This window comes from Monodelphis domestica, chromosome 3, assembly GCF_027887165.1.
Source record: "Monodelphis domestica isolate mMonDom1 chromosome 3, mMonDom1.pri, whole genome shotgun sequence".
NCBI lineage: Eukaryota > Metazoa > Chordata > Mammalia > Didelphimorphia > Didelphidae > Monodelphis > Monodelphis domestica.
The window spans coordinates 62,890,540-62,908,632 of NC_077229.1; the positions used below are offsets into that span (position 1 = coordinate 62,890,540).

At 39.9% G+C, this 18,093-nt stretch overlaps 1 protein-coding gene across 1 annotated transcript in view; it reads right to left on the minus strand.

Moving 5' to 3' along the window:
• The window catches only part of ANGPTL4 (angiopoietin like 4), a 12,246-nt gene extending 11,590 nt beyond the window's left edge, over nt 1-656 (minus strand). Inside the window, exon 1 of the mRNA XM_001376314.5 lies at nt 1-656. This exon is cut by the window's left edge and continues 358 nt beyond it. Coding sequence (XP_001376351.3) covers nt 1-131 — 131 coding nt within the window. The 5' untranslated portion in view covers nt 132-656.
• Between the last annotated feature and the right edge of the window lie 17,437 nt (nt 657-18,093).

Below are 18,093 nucleotides of genomic sequence, written 5' to 3' on the forward strand. Positions count from 1 at the left end.
CCGGCGCGGGGCACTCTGAGCTCCGGAGCCCCGGGGCGGCCCTCGCCGCGGCTGGCAGCGGCTGCGCCCAGCAGCCCGGCGGTGGCGGCACAGAGCACCAGCGCAGCTCCTGTACTTGGGGCACAGCGCATCTTCCTGCTGGCGGAGTTGCTGGGTTCCGAGGAGGGTGGCCTGGGTACTGTAGTTGGGATGGAGGCTCGCTCAGGTTCCCACTCTCCCTCAGTCTCAGGTGCGCCCAGGTCTGATGCTGTACTGCTTCTGGCCACTCACCGACGGAGCCCCGTTTTATGAGCTGTAGCCAGGCCCTGGGGGGTGAGGGGTGTGTCCTGGAGCGAGGCGGGGTTCAGGTTTCCAGCTTCAAAGGGACCGGACTGAAGTTCCCCCTCCCTTCCCCAACACCCTCCCTTTTCTTGGAGATTGCGAGGGATACGCAGCTCCTCCCCCTCATAGAGATGTGGGGACTCCTGGCGGTACTCCAGACCTCCTAGGAGGGCCAGGGGAACCTGGGAGCCCCCGGGGTGGAGATGCTTGGCCTTGCTCTCCTCCTCTTCCAGGCCTGGGGGTTCAAATACCAGAGCTCTTGTCTCTCCGGCTCCCCCCACCCCCACCCCCACCTGGGCCGGCTCCTTCCTTCTAGCTTGGGAGGCAGATGTGCAGTTCTGGCAGCCCAGCTTAGTAGGGGAAAGGTTACTGCTGTCTGAGCAACACGTCAGCCACTGGGAGCCCCCCCCCCCCCCCTTTCTGAAAGCCAGTCACTTGGAAGCAGCTGACTAGGGAAGTTTGAAGGAAGGACTAAAGGGGCTGGGGCTGGGGCTGGGGCTGGAGCTGAGTCAGCCTTAGCCTACGTGCCCCAGACCCTGTACCAGAACCGAAGGCCAAGACAGCAATTGGGCCCTGATTCAATTCCATTCAATAAACCTTTATCAAAGAGGCGCACCACAGGCAGAAAGAACATGTCCCACTAATAATAATATATACTTCACATTTCTGGAGTGTAGTGCCCTGAAGGGCTATAGTACTCCTCTAATCCATCCTATTTCACAGTGAAAGTAATTGAGATTGGAGGAATGAAATGACTTGTTCAGGGTCATACAACTAGGCAATGGCAGGGTCAATACCTGGGTATTCTGATGCCAATTCCATAAAAAGAAAACAGGAATTGCTCACATGGACACAGTGCTTTATGCTTTACAAAAGATAATCATTTTTTTTAAACCTTACTGTCTATCTTAGAATCAATACTACCTAACGGGCTCCAAGGCAGAAAAGCAGCAAGGGCTTAGACAAAAGGGGTTCAATGACTTGCCCAGGGTCACACAGCTAAGAAGTGTCTAGAGGCTGGATCTGAACCCAAGTCTTTCTGGCACTCTATCTACTGAACCTTCTAGCTGCTCCATAATCATTCTTTGAGGGAATTATTATTAATTCTCATTTTACAGGCGAGGGAATTTCCAGAGAAGAGAAGTGACTTGTCTCACTGGCAGAGCTGAAGCTAGAGCCTCCCAGGCTCTTCTGATTAAATCAAGCATTTATTAAATCATGACTAGGTGCCAGGCTAAGTCTGAGGTTCTCTTCCTTTTGCAGATAGTGAAATTATTCAGAAAAGGGATATATTTTGTCTTCAATGATAGTGAGTTAGTGGCAGAAGTAGAATTAGAAATAGATCTCTAAGCCCAAGACTTTCTCCATAGAAGGGCACAAATGAAATGTGAGTCTTCTGGGAAAAAGATAGGAAGGAAAAAAGAAATAAGCTTCGAAAAGATCTGAAAAGACAGAATGACTGAAAAGAACAGCTAAAACAATGACTTCATTGAGAGTAAGTAAATGCCTTGGCTCAAGTGGGCCGTAGTAAATCAGAACTTGGTCCCAGCATATTGGCACATTTAATCCAAATTCTCTTCATATCACAATTATCTGAGGAATGGGTATCAGGATTAATCATAAAGCATATCCAGAACATCCCAAAATCATCCTCAGAAAATTCTAGGAAAGGCTAAGCATTTCATAAGAAAGTGGGGAGGTAGAAAGAAGCCTTTGTTCCCTATCAGCCTCCATCTCCTGGGGCAGGCTCATCAAATTCTTCACCTTTAGACTTCGTCTAGGATCTCACCTGACATTTGCATGTGGCTTCCCCTGGCTTTGTGCTAGGGTCCACCCCAGTCTCTAGGATTGTACCTACTGTTATCTACACATCTTTCCCCACCTAAATTACCCTCCTCTCAGGTTTGTGCCCCAGTCTTCAGAGGCTCCAAAATCATGCCCTTCTGGCATTCTGCTCCCTCCTTGACTTCATGCTTTGGCCTTGAGAGGTTCCAGGGCTTTGTCCAACTCTCTGGTCCTGAGGGCTGTGACACAATGACCTCATTTGTTTTGGGGAAGAGGGAGGACATTGGATTCCCTCCCACATGTTTTCTCAGTGACATTCTGTTGTCTTCTCTGTCCTGAGTCTGGGCCAAGGGGGAGGCCTGGCCTGGCCTTGCCTGGCACTGGAACTAGAGGAGAAGGCAGGGTGCCAGCAGCCACAGCTTTTGGCCTTGCCTTCTTCCTCACCCACATCTTCCCAGTAATGGGTGAAAGTTCAACTTCATTAGTAACTGAAGAATTATGAGGAAGATATTAGGGAAGAGAGGGTGTTGAGGGCATAAGGAGGTAATACTAGGGGAGGAGAATGTGAAGATGGGAGGTACTTTGGAGACTCATAGATCCAGAGCTGGAATGAGTCTCAGAGGTCATCTAGTCTGATCTCTTCTTACAGATAAGAAAAAAGGGATTGAGGACACAGATAGGATCAGCAGAGGGAAAGGTGCTAATTTAGAGGGAGCAGAAATTCTAAGCCAAGGATGTGGGGGCCCTACATTCTGAAAGAGAGAGAATATATACAGAGGGCGTCTTCAGTCTCCAATGTTGCCGGGAGGACTTGGGGTACACTTTCCTTCATTATCTCTTTTCCTTGGAAAGATGCTCATATGGTAATAGCTCTTTCTCTCCCTGCTACCTCCTCCTCCCCAGGCTCTGGAGGCTGGAAGCCTCTCTGTAGGGAGACAGATATTGATTCTGGTAGAGATTCAAGTCAGGAATTCTTCAATCTGTATCCCTCTCCATCTTATTCCATCCCAGGTCGTGGCTCTTCATGGTTTCTGATATGACTTCCTCTGGCTACCCTCCTGTTGCTTCCTTGATACATATCTTCAGTTTGAGATAGAACAGCCCATAAATCCTTACTTACCCGCCTCATCTTTGTTCCCCTCCCACCTTGGTCCTAGGCCATGAAGAATTCTTTACCACTCCACTCACCTGTGCTCTCCTTCCCAATGGAACAGTTGTGTTATATTCTTCTTAACCAACGTTGATCACTCCAGGCTTATCTCAGGACTCTGGTCATTTGCTAAAATGTCCTCTGGATGTCCTTCGATTGGGGAATAGCTAAACAAATTATAGTATCTATTGGTGATGGAATACTATTGTGCTAAAAGGAATGATGAACTGGAGGAATTCCATGGGAACTGGAACAACCTCCAGGAACTGATGAAGAGCAAAAGGAACAGAACCAGGAGAACAGTATACATAGAGACAGATACACTGTGGTACAATCGAACGTAATGGACTTTTCTACTAGCAGCAATGCAACGATCCAGAACAATTCTGAGAGACTTATGAGAAAGATGCTATCCACATCCAGAGAAAGAACTGTGGGAGTGGAAACACAGAAGAAAAACAACTGCTTGATCACATGGGTCGATGGGGAAATGATGGGTGATGTAGACTCTAAATGATCACCCTAGTGCAAATGTCAATAATATAGAAATAGGTTTTGAACAATGATACATGTAAAACCCAGTGGAATTGTGTGTTGGCTATGGGAGGGAGGTGGGAGGAGGGGAGGGAAAGAACATAAATCATGTAACCATGGAAAAATATTCTTAATCAGTTAAACCAAATTTAAACAATAAATAAATAAAATGTCACCTCTATCATCTCTCTCATTTCAAATGAAAACTTTTTTTATTTTTTATTTTTGTTTTTCCAAATGAAAACTTTAAATTCCAACTTCAGTACCATGTGATTCAAGAATGAATCAATCCAATAAGTAAGTATTCGTTAAGCCCCTGTTTGCTAGGTAATATAAAGGAGATGCAAAGATACATACATACATAGACAATCAGTTCTTTCCCTCAAGGAGTTCAAAATCAATCATAGCAAATAATATTATTCATAAATAAATAGGAAATATATCCAGAATAAATACATGGTGGTGATAGTGAGCAAATAGTTGATTTTAGAACCAGGAAGGTCTAGGTTTAAGTCCTGCTTCTCATAAATCCTGACTAAATGACCCTGGGTAAATCACTTCACCTCCCAGTACACCTTAATCAGTTATCTAGGATTATAAATTAGAAATATTTGTAAATTTGCATTGGAATAGGATATTGTTATACAGAAGCTTCCTTCACTATTACATCTCAGATCTGATTTAAAAAATACAAGGTATTTTTTTTTTTGGTGGGGATAAAACAAAGAAAGACTTCATGTTTGAAATGGAACTTGAGAGGTTTAAAGGAAGTTAGCAATTCTAAAAGAATTTAAAGAGGGATGGCATTTTATGCATAGGGGACAGTCTTTACAAAGGAATGGAAACAGGAATTGAAATGTCCTATGTGAGGAAAAGCAAGTAGGCTAGTTTGGCTGGACCATAGAGTACATTAAAAGGAGTTAAAGGGGTAACTAGGTAGTCCAGTGGCTAGAATGCCAGATCTTGAGTTGGAAGGATCTGGGTTCAAACCTGACCTCAGACACTTCCTAGATATGTGACTCAGGAAAAGTCATTTAACCCCAATTGCCTAGCCCTTGCCAAAGTTCTGTCTTAGAAATGATGCTAAGACAGAAGGTAAGAGTTAAAAAAAAATAACAAAAAAGAGGAGTTATATGTCAGAAATCTGGAAATGTAGGCTAGAGCAAGGTTGTGAAGGGCTTTAAATATATATATATATATATATATATGTACATATATATATACACACATATATATTTTTAATTTAAAGCAGAGAGACCTTTAAGTGTTTAAAAGTTCCAAATTCTCTCCCATGGGGAAGTCGAGAAAAATAAAACTCATTACAAATATGCATAGACAGGTAAAATAAAATTTGGGTTTAGCCATGTTCAAAAACAAGAAGAAAAAGGAATAAAAAATATGCTTCAATCTATATACTCTTGAGTCTGTCACCTTTCTTTCAGGAGGTCAGTAGCATCTCATTCTGAGTCCTTTGGAAATAGGGAGGATCATTGTGTTGGTCAGAGTGACTGAGTCTTTCAAGGCTGACTGTTTACAACATTGCTCTTGTAGGTTTCTAATAACTAGATTTTTCTAGTTATGCCCACTTTTGTGAAGAACTTTTAAATGCCAAACAGGGGAATATTTGGTACCAGAAGGCAAAAGGGATCAGACTTGCATTTTAGGAATATCTCTTTGGAGGTCCTAGGTATGATAAATTGGCTGGGGTGGAAGTGAGGGGAGTAGAGACCAATGAAGAAGCTATTCCCACAGTTCAGGCAGGAAACAATGTGGATTTGAATTAGGTTGGTAGCCATATGAATGGAGGGAAGGGAGCAAAAACGAAAGATGTTGTGGAGGAGGAATGTCAAAGACTTGGCAGCTAATTGGCTGTGGTACTGAAGAAGGGTGAATCGCTAAAGATGACTTTGAGGTTTCTAACTCAGAAAAATCTTAGTACCCTTGACAGAAATAGGGAAGTAAGGAAGAGGAATAGATTACGAGGAGGGCAGAGATATTGTATTCTCTTCTGAATATGTTCTCCTATGTGAATACTTCTTGGTTTCCTTTTCTGGACCTTCATCCAGGCCATGTTCACTAACCATAGGCAGCCCTCAAAGCCCTGCTCTTTCCCCTATATATTATTTCCCTTGGGAATCTAATCAGTTCCCATAGATTGAATTACATCTATCTGTAGATGAATGAATGAAGTACTTACTACCATGTGCTAAGTGCTGGGGATACAAATAGAAAAGATGATTCTTAATCTTTAGGACCTCATAATCTAATGAGGGAGACAATGCATAGAGTTTTCAGCTTCAACTTGGATGGAAGAATCCCATGGTTCTTGGAGTGCAATGGTAAAGAAGATGATAATGCATCATTTGAATGCTGTTTCTACAAATAATCATATCCATTTCTGATGCTAAGCCTTTTGACAGTGCCAAGGGCTTTGGTGGCAAGAATGCTACTTTTGGGGTCTTAAATAACTATAGTTGCTGAGGAGGCAAGGGGCTCAAACAACCAAGTCAAATCTCCATAGTGGTTGCTTCACAGGATGATGGCTAGATTGGAAGCAAGACTGGAGGTCAGAAGGGTGCTGCCATTCCTGAGGATCTTGGGTTTACCTGCCCAAGAGGTTCAGCTGGTCAGCTGTTGGTGTTGAAGGTAGTGAGGGAAGTAGCCTCCTTCTCCATAGCAATTACTCCCTTCAGTGATCACTTTGTAGCTTAGGCTGGAAGTAAGACCTATAGTCTTGGGAGGCCTGTTATGCCCAAAGCCCTTGGGTTTGTGGTCTTGGGGAAGAGAAAGGAACAGGCATTTATTTGGCACCTACTATGTACTAGGCTCTGTTCTTAGTGATTTGCAAATATTATCTCATTTGATCTCTGGCTTTCTCTATTGAGATTTGAGGGGAGGTAATGATTGAAATAATAATTTGACTTGCCTGACATATGCAGCCTCCTCTTTTTCCCTCAAGGTGTCTTGCTTCTCACTTGTCAGATTTTTATATAATAAATATCTTTCTTGAACTATAGTCCCATAATACCATCTAACTTTTGGCCATTTTGAACTAGATATTTCATAGCCATTCAAAACTCAACACGTTCAAAACAAAACTCATTATTCTTCCCTCTTGCAATCTTTCCTGTTACTTCAAAGGGCACCACCATGTTTCCATTCTAACCAGGCTCACAGCCATTTATTGCTCTCCTTTGCTGTTCCCTCTCAAGCACTCCACATATTCAATCCACTGCCAAATCTAGTATTTTCTCCTTTTACAACATCTCTCCTATATATTCCTTCTTCCTACTCACACAACCACTGTCCTAATTCAGACCTTTATCATCTTTTTCCAGGACTATTACAATAGCCTAGTAAATGGTTTTCCTGTCTCACATTTTCTTCTTACTCTGCCCCATCCTCCACTCTTTTTTATTCTGAATTTAATGATCACCCAAAAGGAGAACCTTTCTACATACAAAGCAGAGCAAAAAAGAATAACTTTGTGTAAAACTATCAATCTAAATCATATGGAGATTGCTTTTTAAAAAATACCATTAGTTTCACTATGCCCAAAGGGCGACAAAAGAATATCTACCCTTTGACCCAGCCATAGCACTGCTGGGTCTGTACCCCAAAGAGATAATGGACACAAAGACTTGTACAAAAATATTCATAGCTGCGCTCTTTGTGGTGGCCCAAAACTGGAAAACGAGGGGATGCCCATCAATTGGGGAATGGCTGAACAAACTGTGGTATATGTTGGTGATGGAATACTATTGTGCTAAAAGGAATAATAAAGTGGAGAAGTTCCATGGAGACTGGAACAACCTCCAGGAAGTGATGCAGAGCGAGAGGAGCAGAACCAGGAGAACATTGTACACAGAGACTAATACACTGTGGTATAATCGAATGTAATGGACTTCTCCATTAGTGGCGGTGTAATGTCCCTGAACAACTTGCAGGGATCCAGGAGAAAAAAAACACCATTCATAAGCAAAGGATAAACTATGGGAGTGGAAACACCGAGAAAAAGCAACTGCCTGAATACAGAGGTTGAGGGGACATGACAGAGGATAGACTTTAAATGAACACTCTAATGCAAATACTATCAACAAAGCAATGGGTTCAAATCAAGAAAACATCTAATGCCCAGTGGACTTACGCGTCGGCTATGGGGGGTGGGGGGGAGGAAAAGAAAATGATCTATGTCTTTAACGAATAATGCTTGGAAATGATCAAATAAAATATATTTAAAAAAAAATACCATTAGTTTCAAAATTGTCCTGCTTGTCTGCATTTCCTTCTGAACTTCCTCCAGTTCTCCTTTCCTCATTAAAAAAAAATCCTTTATGTGCCTAAAAGGCTATAAAACAATGTATATCCTTTGATCCAGTAATACCACCACTAGGTCTATATCCCAAAGAAATTATAAAAATGGGGTAAGGACCTACTGGCACAAAAATGTGGTGGCAAAGAATTGGAAATTGAAGGAATGTCCATCAATTGGGGAATGGCTGAATAAATTGTGGTATTTGATGGTGATGAAATACTATTGTGCTATCACAAATAATAAACAGGATGATTTCAGAAAGAGCTGGAAGGACCTACAGGAACAGATGTAGAATGAAATAAGCAGAACCAGAACAATATTGTACACGGTAATAGCAATGTTTTGGAATGATCAACTGTGAAAGACTTAGCTACTCTCAACACTGTAATGATACAGGACAATTCCAAGGGACTTATGACAAAAAATGCTATCCACCTCCAGAGAAAAACTGTTGGAGTCAGAATGCAGATCAAAGAATATGATTTTTCACTTTAATTTATTTGGGGGTTTGGATTTTATATGATTATTTTCTTAAAAAATGAATAATATGGACATGTTATACAAGATCATATATGTATAATCCAGATGGAATTGCTTGCTAGCTCCAGGAGAAGGGAGGGAAGAGAGACAATTTGGATCATGTAACTTTGGAAAACTTATGTGGAAATTTGTTATTACATACAACTGATAAAAATAAAATATCTTTCTTTAAAAATGCTTTATGGGGGCTAGTTTTGGGCACTTTGGGGAGTATTAGTTCTCTCTCCTCCATCTCCTTTTGATAATAATAAAAAATGAAAAACATAATCTTTATAACAAATAAGTATAGTCAAACAAAATTAATCCACACATTTTTCATGTCTAAAAATAAGTGGCTCATTCTGTACTTTGAGTCCATAACCCCTCTATCAAGAGGTTAAGTAACAAACTTCATCATCAGTCTTCTGGAATCCTGGGTTGGTCACTAATTGAGAATTCTTAAGTCTTTCAAAGTTGTGTGTCTTTACAATGTTGTTATTAACTGTATAAATTGTTCTCCTGGTTCACACTTCACTCTGTCTGTTTATATGTCTCCCCAAGTTTCTCTGAAATCATCCCTTTTGTCAATTCTTCTTGTTCAGTTATAGCCAACATTTCATGACCCCATTTGGGATTTTCTTAGCAAAAATATTGGAATGCTTTGCCATTTTCATTGCCAGCTCATTTGACAGATGAGGAAACTGAGGCCAACAGGGTTAAGTGACTTGCCCAGGGTCACACAGCTAGTAAGTGTTTGAGGTAGGATTTGAACTCATAAAGATGAGTCTTCTTGATTCCAAGCCCAATACTCTGTCTACTGTGCCATCTAGTTATCCTTATTTGTACTGTCATTTCCCATACAGTACAATAATATAGGCACTGTGGAGTGCTTAGGGTGTGTTGGAGCACAAAAGACAACACGGCCATCCAATGCAGCTGAGGAAGTCTCCAGGTGTAACGACCTTTCGTGCCACTGGCCCCAGGCTTCCAACGCCGAGAGAGTGGGACTGTCTCTGTGCATCGACTTTTCCACTTAAATCTTCATGCACAGGTATCTTTGTGCACAAAAACACACAAAGACAAATTGTCATCCTCGGTTACCGAGAGACTACTACTACTACTACTACTACTACAATAATATAGCACCTATTATGTTCTAAGCACTGTGTGAAGCACTTTACAAATATTATCTTATTTAACCCTCAAAACAACCCTAGGAGGGGCAGTGAGATAGTTCAGTGGATAGAGAGTGAGGCCTAAAGATGGAAGATCCTGGGTTCAAATTTGAACTCAGATACTTCCTGGTTGTGTGACCCTGAGCAAGTCACTTAACCCTCATTTCCTAGCCCTTACACTCCTTCTGCCTTGGGACCAATACTTAGTAATGATTCTAAGACAGAAGGTAGGGGTTTAATAAAGAAGAAGAAGCAACACCAGTTCAGTGTTTCCCAACCTTCTTCCTTAATGAACATGCCTGTGAATTGGGGGGGGGGGGATTTACCCTGTTATCTATCTGTTAAATCACATATATAGTATTTAGGGATCAGCTAGGTGAAAACTTCCTAGCTGTGAGACCTTGGGCAAGTCACTTAATCTCCACTGCCTGGCCCTTGCTGCTCTTTTCTGCCTTAGAATTAGTACATAGCTTTGATTCTAAGACAAAAAGTAAAGAGTTAAAAACATGCATACACATACCACCCTAGGTGGTAAGTATTATTTTCCAATTGAGGAAACTGAAGCAAAACAGAGATTAAGTGACTTGTTTAAGTAAGTGTCTGAAGTCAGATTTTAATTTAGGTCTTCCTGAGTTCCAGCATTCTATCCATTGTGATACCTTGCTGCATATAACATATTGTGTTCAATTATTTCTGAATGATGGGCACCCCCTTTGTTTCCAGATCTTCACCACTGAAAAAAAAAGTGCTGCTATAAATATTTTTGTATATTTGAATCTTTTCCCTCTCTTTAATCTCTTTGGATTATAGATCTGGTAGTGTTAGTACTGGGTCAAAGGGTATGTATAGTTTAGGGACTTTGGGGGGATGATTCTAAATTGTTTTACAGAACTAGTTAGATCAATTCACAATTCCACCGACAGTGTACCAGTGTCCCCGTCTTCCCAATGCTGTTCCAACAATTGTAAATTTCTCTTTGCTAATCTGATAGGTGTAAGATAAAATTTCAAAATAGTTTTAATTTGCATCTCTCTGTAGTTATTCTGTCTTTTTTTTCAATTGTATCCAACTCTTTGAGACCCCATTTGAGGTTTTTTTGGCAGAGATACTGGAGTGGTTTGCCATATCCTTCTCCAGTTCACTTGACAGATGAGGAAACTGAGGCCAACAGGGTTAAGTGACTTGCCCAGGGTCACACAGCTAGTGTCTGAGGCCAGATTTCAATTCAGAAAGATGACTCTTCCTGATTCCATCTCTTTAATTAGTAGTAGATTTGGATCATTTTTTTTCATATTTGAATATGAATATTTGGCATATTTGGATAGTTCCTGTGTATGTGTCTTGGTAGGTGTGGTCCTAAATATTCTATTTATTTGGTATTTGTTTCAAATGGAATTTCTTTTCCTATCTCTTCCTGCTTGGTTTTGTAAATTTTAAAAATTAATATTCAATACTCCAGGTATTATATTTAATAATTTTAATTAATATTTAACTTGAAGCAAAGGGAAAGTAAAAGGCTAGAGAAATCGAGAGAGTTCACCCATCTCCCACATGGAAAAGAGGGCGAGGGAAGCGTTACTCACAGACTAAAAACCATAACATAAAGGGCACATGTAAACAGAAAGGGAAAAGGGAATTTTGGGGAGGAAAGAATGCTTATACAGTTTTGTTATTAATATTTATGAAGGCTGATGATTTGTGTGGTAATTTCATATCCTTCTACTTTGCTGAAGTTACTGTTTCAATTCATTTTAGCTTACGGTAGGATTCTCTTTGCAGTCCTTCATATCGTCTACAAAAAAGCAATAATTTTGTTTATTCTTTGTCTCTGTTTATTTGCATTTTTCTTATCACTATAGTTAGTATTTCTAGTATTATATCAAATAATAGTGGGGATAATGGATATCTTTGTTACCAAGGTGATTTTCCTAAAGTGTAGATCATTAGGAAAGTCAATTTATTATACTTCCCACTCAATAATCAAGCAATTAATAAACATTTATTAAGTACCCACTATGTGCTGGGCTTTGTGCTAAGTGCTGGATAATAAACTCCAGTAGTTCAATATTATTGTCAGAATAAAATATAAAATTCTCTGACATTTCAAACTGTTCACTATTTGGCCCCTTCTTACCTTTCCAGTCTCCTTTCACTTCTCTCCCTTCCAGGTATTCTATAATCCAGTCACATAACTCTACTTGCCTTTCCTTGGAGAGAACACACTCTATCTCCCCTCTCCTTGCATTGGCTGTCCCAGTGCCTTCTCTTCTGCCATGTAGTTTCCTTGGCTTCTTTCAAGACTCTACTTAAATGCTACTTTCTGTAGGAGGTCTATCCTGGTTTTCCCCATTAAGATCACCCCTAACTTATTCTGCTTCTACCTAGTGTGTGACTGGTTCTGTTCATATTTGTCTTCCCCTTTAGAATGTAAGATGCTCCTTGAAGCAGGTATTGTTTTGGCTTTTTTGTTGCTATGGTACTTAGCACCGTACGTATGTGATCTATTGACTATTTTCTCAATAAGATATGGGGTAAGCTACCCTGCTGGGACAACCTCCCCTTCTCTATTAGTAATTATTTTCTGCTTTTTGTAGATTTCACAAAGCAACAAGAAACCCTTTAATTCACATTATTGCATGTGTCAATATCTAATAAACTCTCTGTTCCACGAAGGTGGCGATTGCATTAGCTAAATGTTTTATCATAACACTCTGAACATGGAAGAATTCAATAAATGTTTGTTGAGATGTTGATGACACTGTTGGTGTGGATGGTGGGGGCTAAAAATGCATGTAATACTGCTAGGGACATGTCCATCCCTACCTGATTTGTTCCTATGCTTTCTGTTCTATAGGGAGCAGTAGGCTGTAAAATAATTAATCAATTAAGCATCTGAGGGTGTGTGATACAGTATTTAGCCAGTAGATGAAATGCAAAATCCCTATGAGTAGACAATTCCTCACTCACATCTCTCACATTATCTTTCCTCAGCTATTGGATCTTGGGAAATGGCCCTTAGCGACAAAAACTCTACAGCATGCTCCATTTTGCACTTTATTTCCTTCATGAATTTTTTATTGTATGTGTGATGTGTCTTCTTTCATGGCATGAGGAATATGGAACCATGTATTGCATGACAGCCTTGGTATAACCTATATCAGACTACTTACTGTCTGGGGAGGGATATGGTGAGGAAGGGAGGGAGAGAATCTGAATTGCAAAGGGCCAGATAACAATTGTCAAAAATAGTTTCTATATGTAATTGAAAAAAAAAAGTAAAAAGAAAACCCCCAAATCTCTAGGCCTTGCTTCCTCAAATTACCAAAAATACAAAGCCCCAGTGACCTCAATTCCACTTCTTCTCTTGAGTCCCCATCCTGAAGTTGCCCTCTTCCCTCCTTAGTTACAGTTCCCCTATTTATTCATAGGATTTGATGATTCAATTAAAAAAATAGATTGTTATTATTATATTTTTATTTTATACCCTCTATATATTCTCCTTACATTCCTACCTCTTCTCCTTTCTAGGAAGCCATCCTTTATGACTTCCTTCTTCCTTTAAAAAAAATTAAGAATGAAAAAAATTCAGCAAAATCTATCAACATTTTGAAGAAATAGGACATTATGTACAATATTCCTCACCTGTGGATCTTATTCTCTGCAAACCAAGCAAAGGGAGGTCAACAACTCTATTTTAATAGCCATGTGATTTTTTTTACACCAATCAGGCTGCACGTACATGCAGAATAAATTATAAAATTTTTTGAAGTAGTGTAAAGATAATTTTAGGGTTGTGACTTAAAATCTAGATTTAATTGGTCACCAAGGGAAATCTCAAATAAAATACCCAAGTCAGTCTGGAAATTTATGTTAATTTAATTAATATAGAGGGAAGGAATTTAAGGAGAAGAAGGGAAGAGGATATAGGATTTCTCCTGCCTGGCCTATGCCATGGGGTGTTTAAAATCCCTGCCTCTAGGTCTCTGAAGAAGATTAGAGGCTTCTAAGAGGTTAAAGTTGGAAAGTAAAGGAGGAAAACTCAGCCCAAAACTCACCACCAAACCAAACAATAGCTTGTAGACATGCTAAGATGCCAAAAGGCCCAGCACACTGCCACCAGCCAACTCTCCACCACCAGAAAGGTGCCCAAGAGAGGAAGTGAGCCAAATATATAGAACTTTCACTCTTGTGTCTCCTCCTCTAACTTCCCATATCTTTTAGAGTTCTCATCTTCTTTGATTAGATTATATCTTGAGTTACTTAACACTTCTTTGTTAAATTCACCTTTTGTGAGTTACTTAACCTTTTTGTGATTAATTTAGCCTTTATAGTTACTTAACACCTTTTTTTATTAAGATCTTAAAATAGACTTAACTTAAAGTTCTAGCTTCACTATAAGGTAAGAGTTAAGTAGCTTCATTGTTTAATCAGGAGATTACAACTTTATCTTCCCCTAAAGTTCAGTCTAAGTAGGGTGGAGTAATTTAATGTTCACAATCCCCCCTGATTTTATCAGACTAAGTATCTTCATTGTTAAAATCAGGAAACAGCTAAATCCAATCTTCACAGTAGTAAGCTTTAATAATAAAAACTCTTTGGTAGTAGTTAAAAAATAGAAAAGTATATCAATGAACTAGACTAGATAAAGAAGAATCAGAAAGAATTAAATTCAATAACTGAGTATTAAATAACCTCCAAATAGGATTTATCCAGGAAAGTACTCCCTATAGGGATTGTTGGGAAAACTGGAAAACAGCGTGGCATAAACCAAGTTCAGACTAACATCTTATTCTACAATATTCTACAATAAATTAAAAATGACTATGCGATTTGATCAAAGATCATACCATAAAAAATTAGAAGATAAACATCAAAATTTTTGTAGGTAGGAGCACGAGGTGAATTCTTTATCATGATCAAAAGATAGAGGCATTCGCAAAAGATTAAAATGAAAATTTTGAATGTATAAGAATTGAAAAAATTTTGCAAGAATAAAAACTAATGCTACTGTGATAAGAAAGGGTGTTGCTAAATTGGAAAAAACTGGGCATTTAACATTTATAACATAAGGCATTATAATATAGTAATATAATATGTATTATGCAATGAGGTATCTATATAATAATATCTATACTAGAAGGATCTGATTTGTAATACAAATATAGTTATGTATATATAGATATGATTTCTATAGGTTAACAAATATATAGCAAAAGCCATTCCCCAAGAGAGAAGTGGGCAAAACATAGGAACAAATGGGTCTCAAATTAAGAATTGCAAAGCAATTTGGAATTATGTAAGGAAACTGACTAAAATGTTTATACCTAGGTATAATCCCAAGGAAGTCATTGACAAAAAAAAGGCTTCATAGAAACCAAAATATTTATGTAAGTTTTTTGTGATTCCAAAGAATTGAAAACAAAGTAGATGCCCATTAATTGGGAAGGGGCTAAACAAATTATGGTACATAAATATAATAGATTATTATTATTTTGTAAGAAATAATGATCATGATAAATGAAAAGGATGGAAATACATATGAATGGTTGCAAAGTGAGGTAAGCATAATCAGAAAAACTCATATAATGATTACAACAATTTAAATGGAAAGAAAAACAACCAAATACTGGCAATTGAATGTTGGGAAATTATATTGACCCATTTTGACACCAAAGAAAAGATAGAAGAAGAAACTACAGAAGTGGGGCCATGGGCAGAGAATACTGCATATACTATCAGACTTTTTTGATATATTGGTTAGTTTTTCAGAACTTTTTGTCTTGCTCTTTTAAAATTCATCATTATAAAAGATGACCCTGTGGGAGGAGGTGGGGGAAAGATACATTGGGAAATGTAGATGATGTAAAAAGAAAATATGTCTCCACCCCCTTCCCTCACCCCTTCTTACATCTGGCAAAAGACTGGGGTGGAAAGGGATGAAAAGAAAAGGATTTGTTTAAAAGAAAAGTTTTAGAATTCTTGGAGATTTCCTCAGCAAATGTTCCTAAGGGAACAGGGGAGGAGGAAGTGCTGGATTTGGGTCTGTTTAATCTCACCATGACTGTTTCATGGTAGGACCTTGTATCATTTCACCCTGGTCACTTCTAAATCCAGCTCCACCTCTTCCCTCCTGCTCTAGATTCCCAGGTTCTCAGACCTCTTGTTAACCTGCATCCTACTTAGCAGCAGTCTGGAGGCATCCTTCCCCTATTTCATCTGATCAGAAGGAAAACCCCAAATGGAGTTGAGACTAAAAGGCCATAGAAAAGGAATGGCGTAGGACCTAACCCCATATGCCCATGTGGGCATTCTAGCTCCTTTCCTGCTTCTTGCATAGTCTTCTTTCATCTTGAATACATGCTTAGTTAGGGGTTGAGGGGACTGCAGTGGGTGGAGGATAAACCCTATTCTACAGAATCATAATTGAAACTTCTTGTGTTTTATGATGTGAATTTTGTCCTCCCCAGAGAGCATATAAACTCCTGGAAGAGAAATACTGGGTAGGTATAGTCATTCTCCATGAAAAAAAAAATGCCTAATTTATAAAAATCTGCTTTAGAAAATAGGTTACACACTATCTCTTTCTCTTCCCTCTTCCCTAGTCCTTCTAGTATCTTCCAAGAACAACCAGGATGTCCTGGGCCAATAGCAACATCTGGTGACCTGCTTTGGGAATTTATGGGTTAACATCTCTTCCTACCACCTTTTTGGGTTTTTTCCTTTCCTCTTGGGGATTATGCACAAGCCTCTAGATCAGGGGTCCCCAAACTTTTTACACTGGGGGCCAGTTCACTCATCTTCAGACCATTGGAGGGCCGGACTATAAAAACCTAACCCTAACCCTAACCCTAACAGGGCAGCAGTATACACAATGCAGAATCCCCTCCCCCAGATCACCACTCACCATGCTGAAGTCTTCCATTGTGCAGCCACATAATCCTTTGCAGGGCACCTCATTCTAAGGCTCCACACACTGGAAGTAGTACTGTACATAAGCAATGCCTCACTTTGTGGCGCTGCCCATACAGTGCTCCTCTCACTGAGCACCAATGAAAGCGGTACCCCTCCCGGAAGTGTGGTGGGGGCCGGATACATGGCCTCAGAGGGCCACATGTGGCCTGTGGGCCATAGTTTGGGGACCCCTGCTTTAGGCCCTCCCTTCACTTCTGAACCAAACCCAAACCCTTACTTTTTGCTTTAGAAACAACTCTGAAGACTGAAGGGCTAGGCAGAGTTAAGTGATTTGCCCAAGATGATACAACTAGGAAGTGTTGGAGCCCAGTTCTTCCTGACTCCACACTTGCCACTCTATTCACATTTCCACCCTGTACCCCTTCACCTCTGCCTTTAAAAAAAAAAATTTTTTTTTTTAACCCTTACCTTCCGTCTTGGAGTCCCCAAACCCTTACTTTTTGCTTTAGAAACAACTCTGAAGACTGAAGGGCTAGGCAGAGTTAAGTGACTTGCCCAAGATGATACAACTAGGAAGTGTTGGAGCCCAGTTCTTCCTGACTCCACACTTGCCACTCTATTCACATTTCCACCCTGTACCCCTTCACCTCTGCCTTTAAAAAAAAAAAATTTTTTTAACCCTTACCTTCCGTCTTGGAGTCCCCAAACCCTTACTTTTTGCTTTAGAAACAACTCTGAAGACTGAAGGGCTAGGCAGAGTTAAGTGACTTGCCCAAGATGATACAACTAGGAAGTGTTGGAGCCCAGTTCTTCCTGACTCCACACTTGCCACTCTATTCACATTTCCACCCTGTACCCCTTCACCTCTGCCTTTAAAAAAAAAAAAATTTTTTTTAACCCTTACCTTCCGTCTTGGAGTCAATACTGTATATTGGCTCCAAGGCAGAAGAGTGGTAAGGGCTAGGCAATGGGGTCACACAGCTAGGAAGTGTCTGAGGCCAGATTTGAACCTAGGACCTCCCATCTCTAGGCTTGGCTCTCAATCCACTGAGCTACCCAGCTGCCCTCATTCTCTGCCTTTTAAAGATCAATTAATTCTACTTCCAACTCTATTTCTTTTGAGCTCTCTTCCTCCTTTGCACTTTCAGTTTTTGTCCATTTACTTTTTTCCCTATATGTCCTTATCTTGTCTTTCCATATGTTATTTGAGTTTTCTGCATTTAATACTGCTAAGTAATGGGAACTAGGACATATCAAAGGTCAGGCAAAGTGAGAGAGAGGACAAAGAGAGAGAGAGGACAAATCACTGGGGCTGGGAGATCTCAGGCGTGGGGAAGGGTTTGATCTAAAGTTACAATCCTTGTTGTGGGGAATAAATCCCA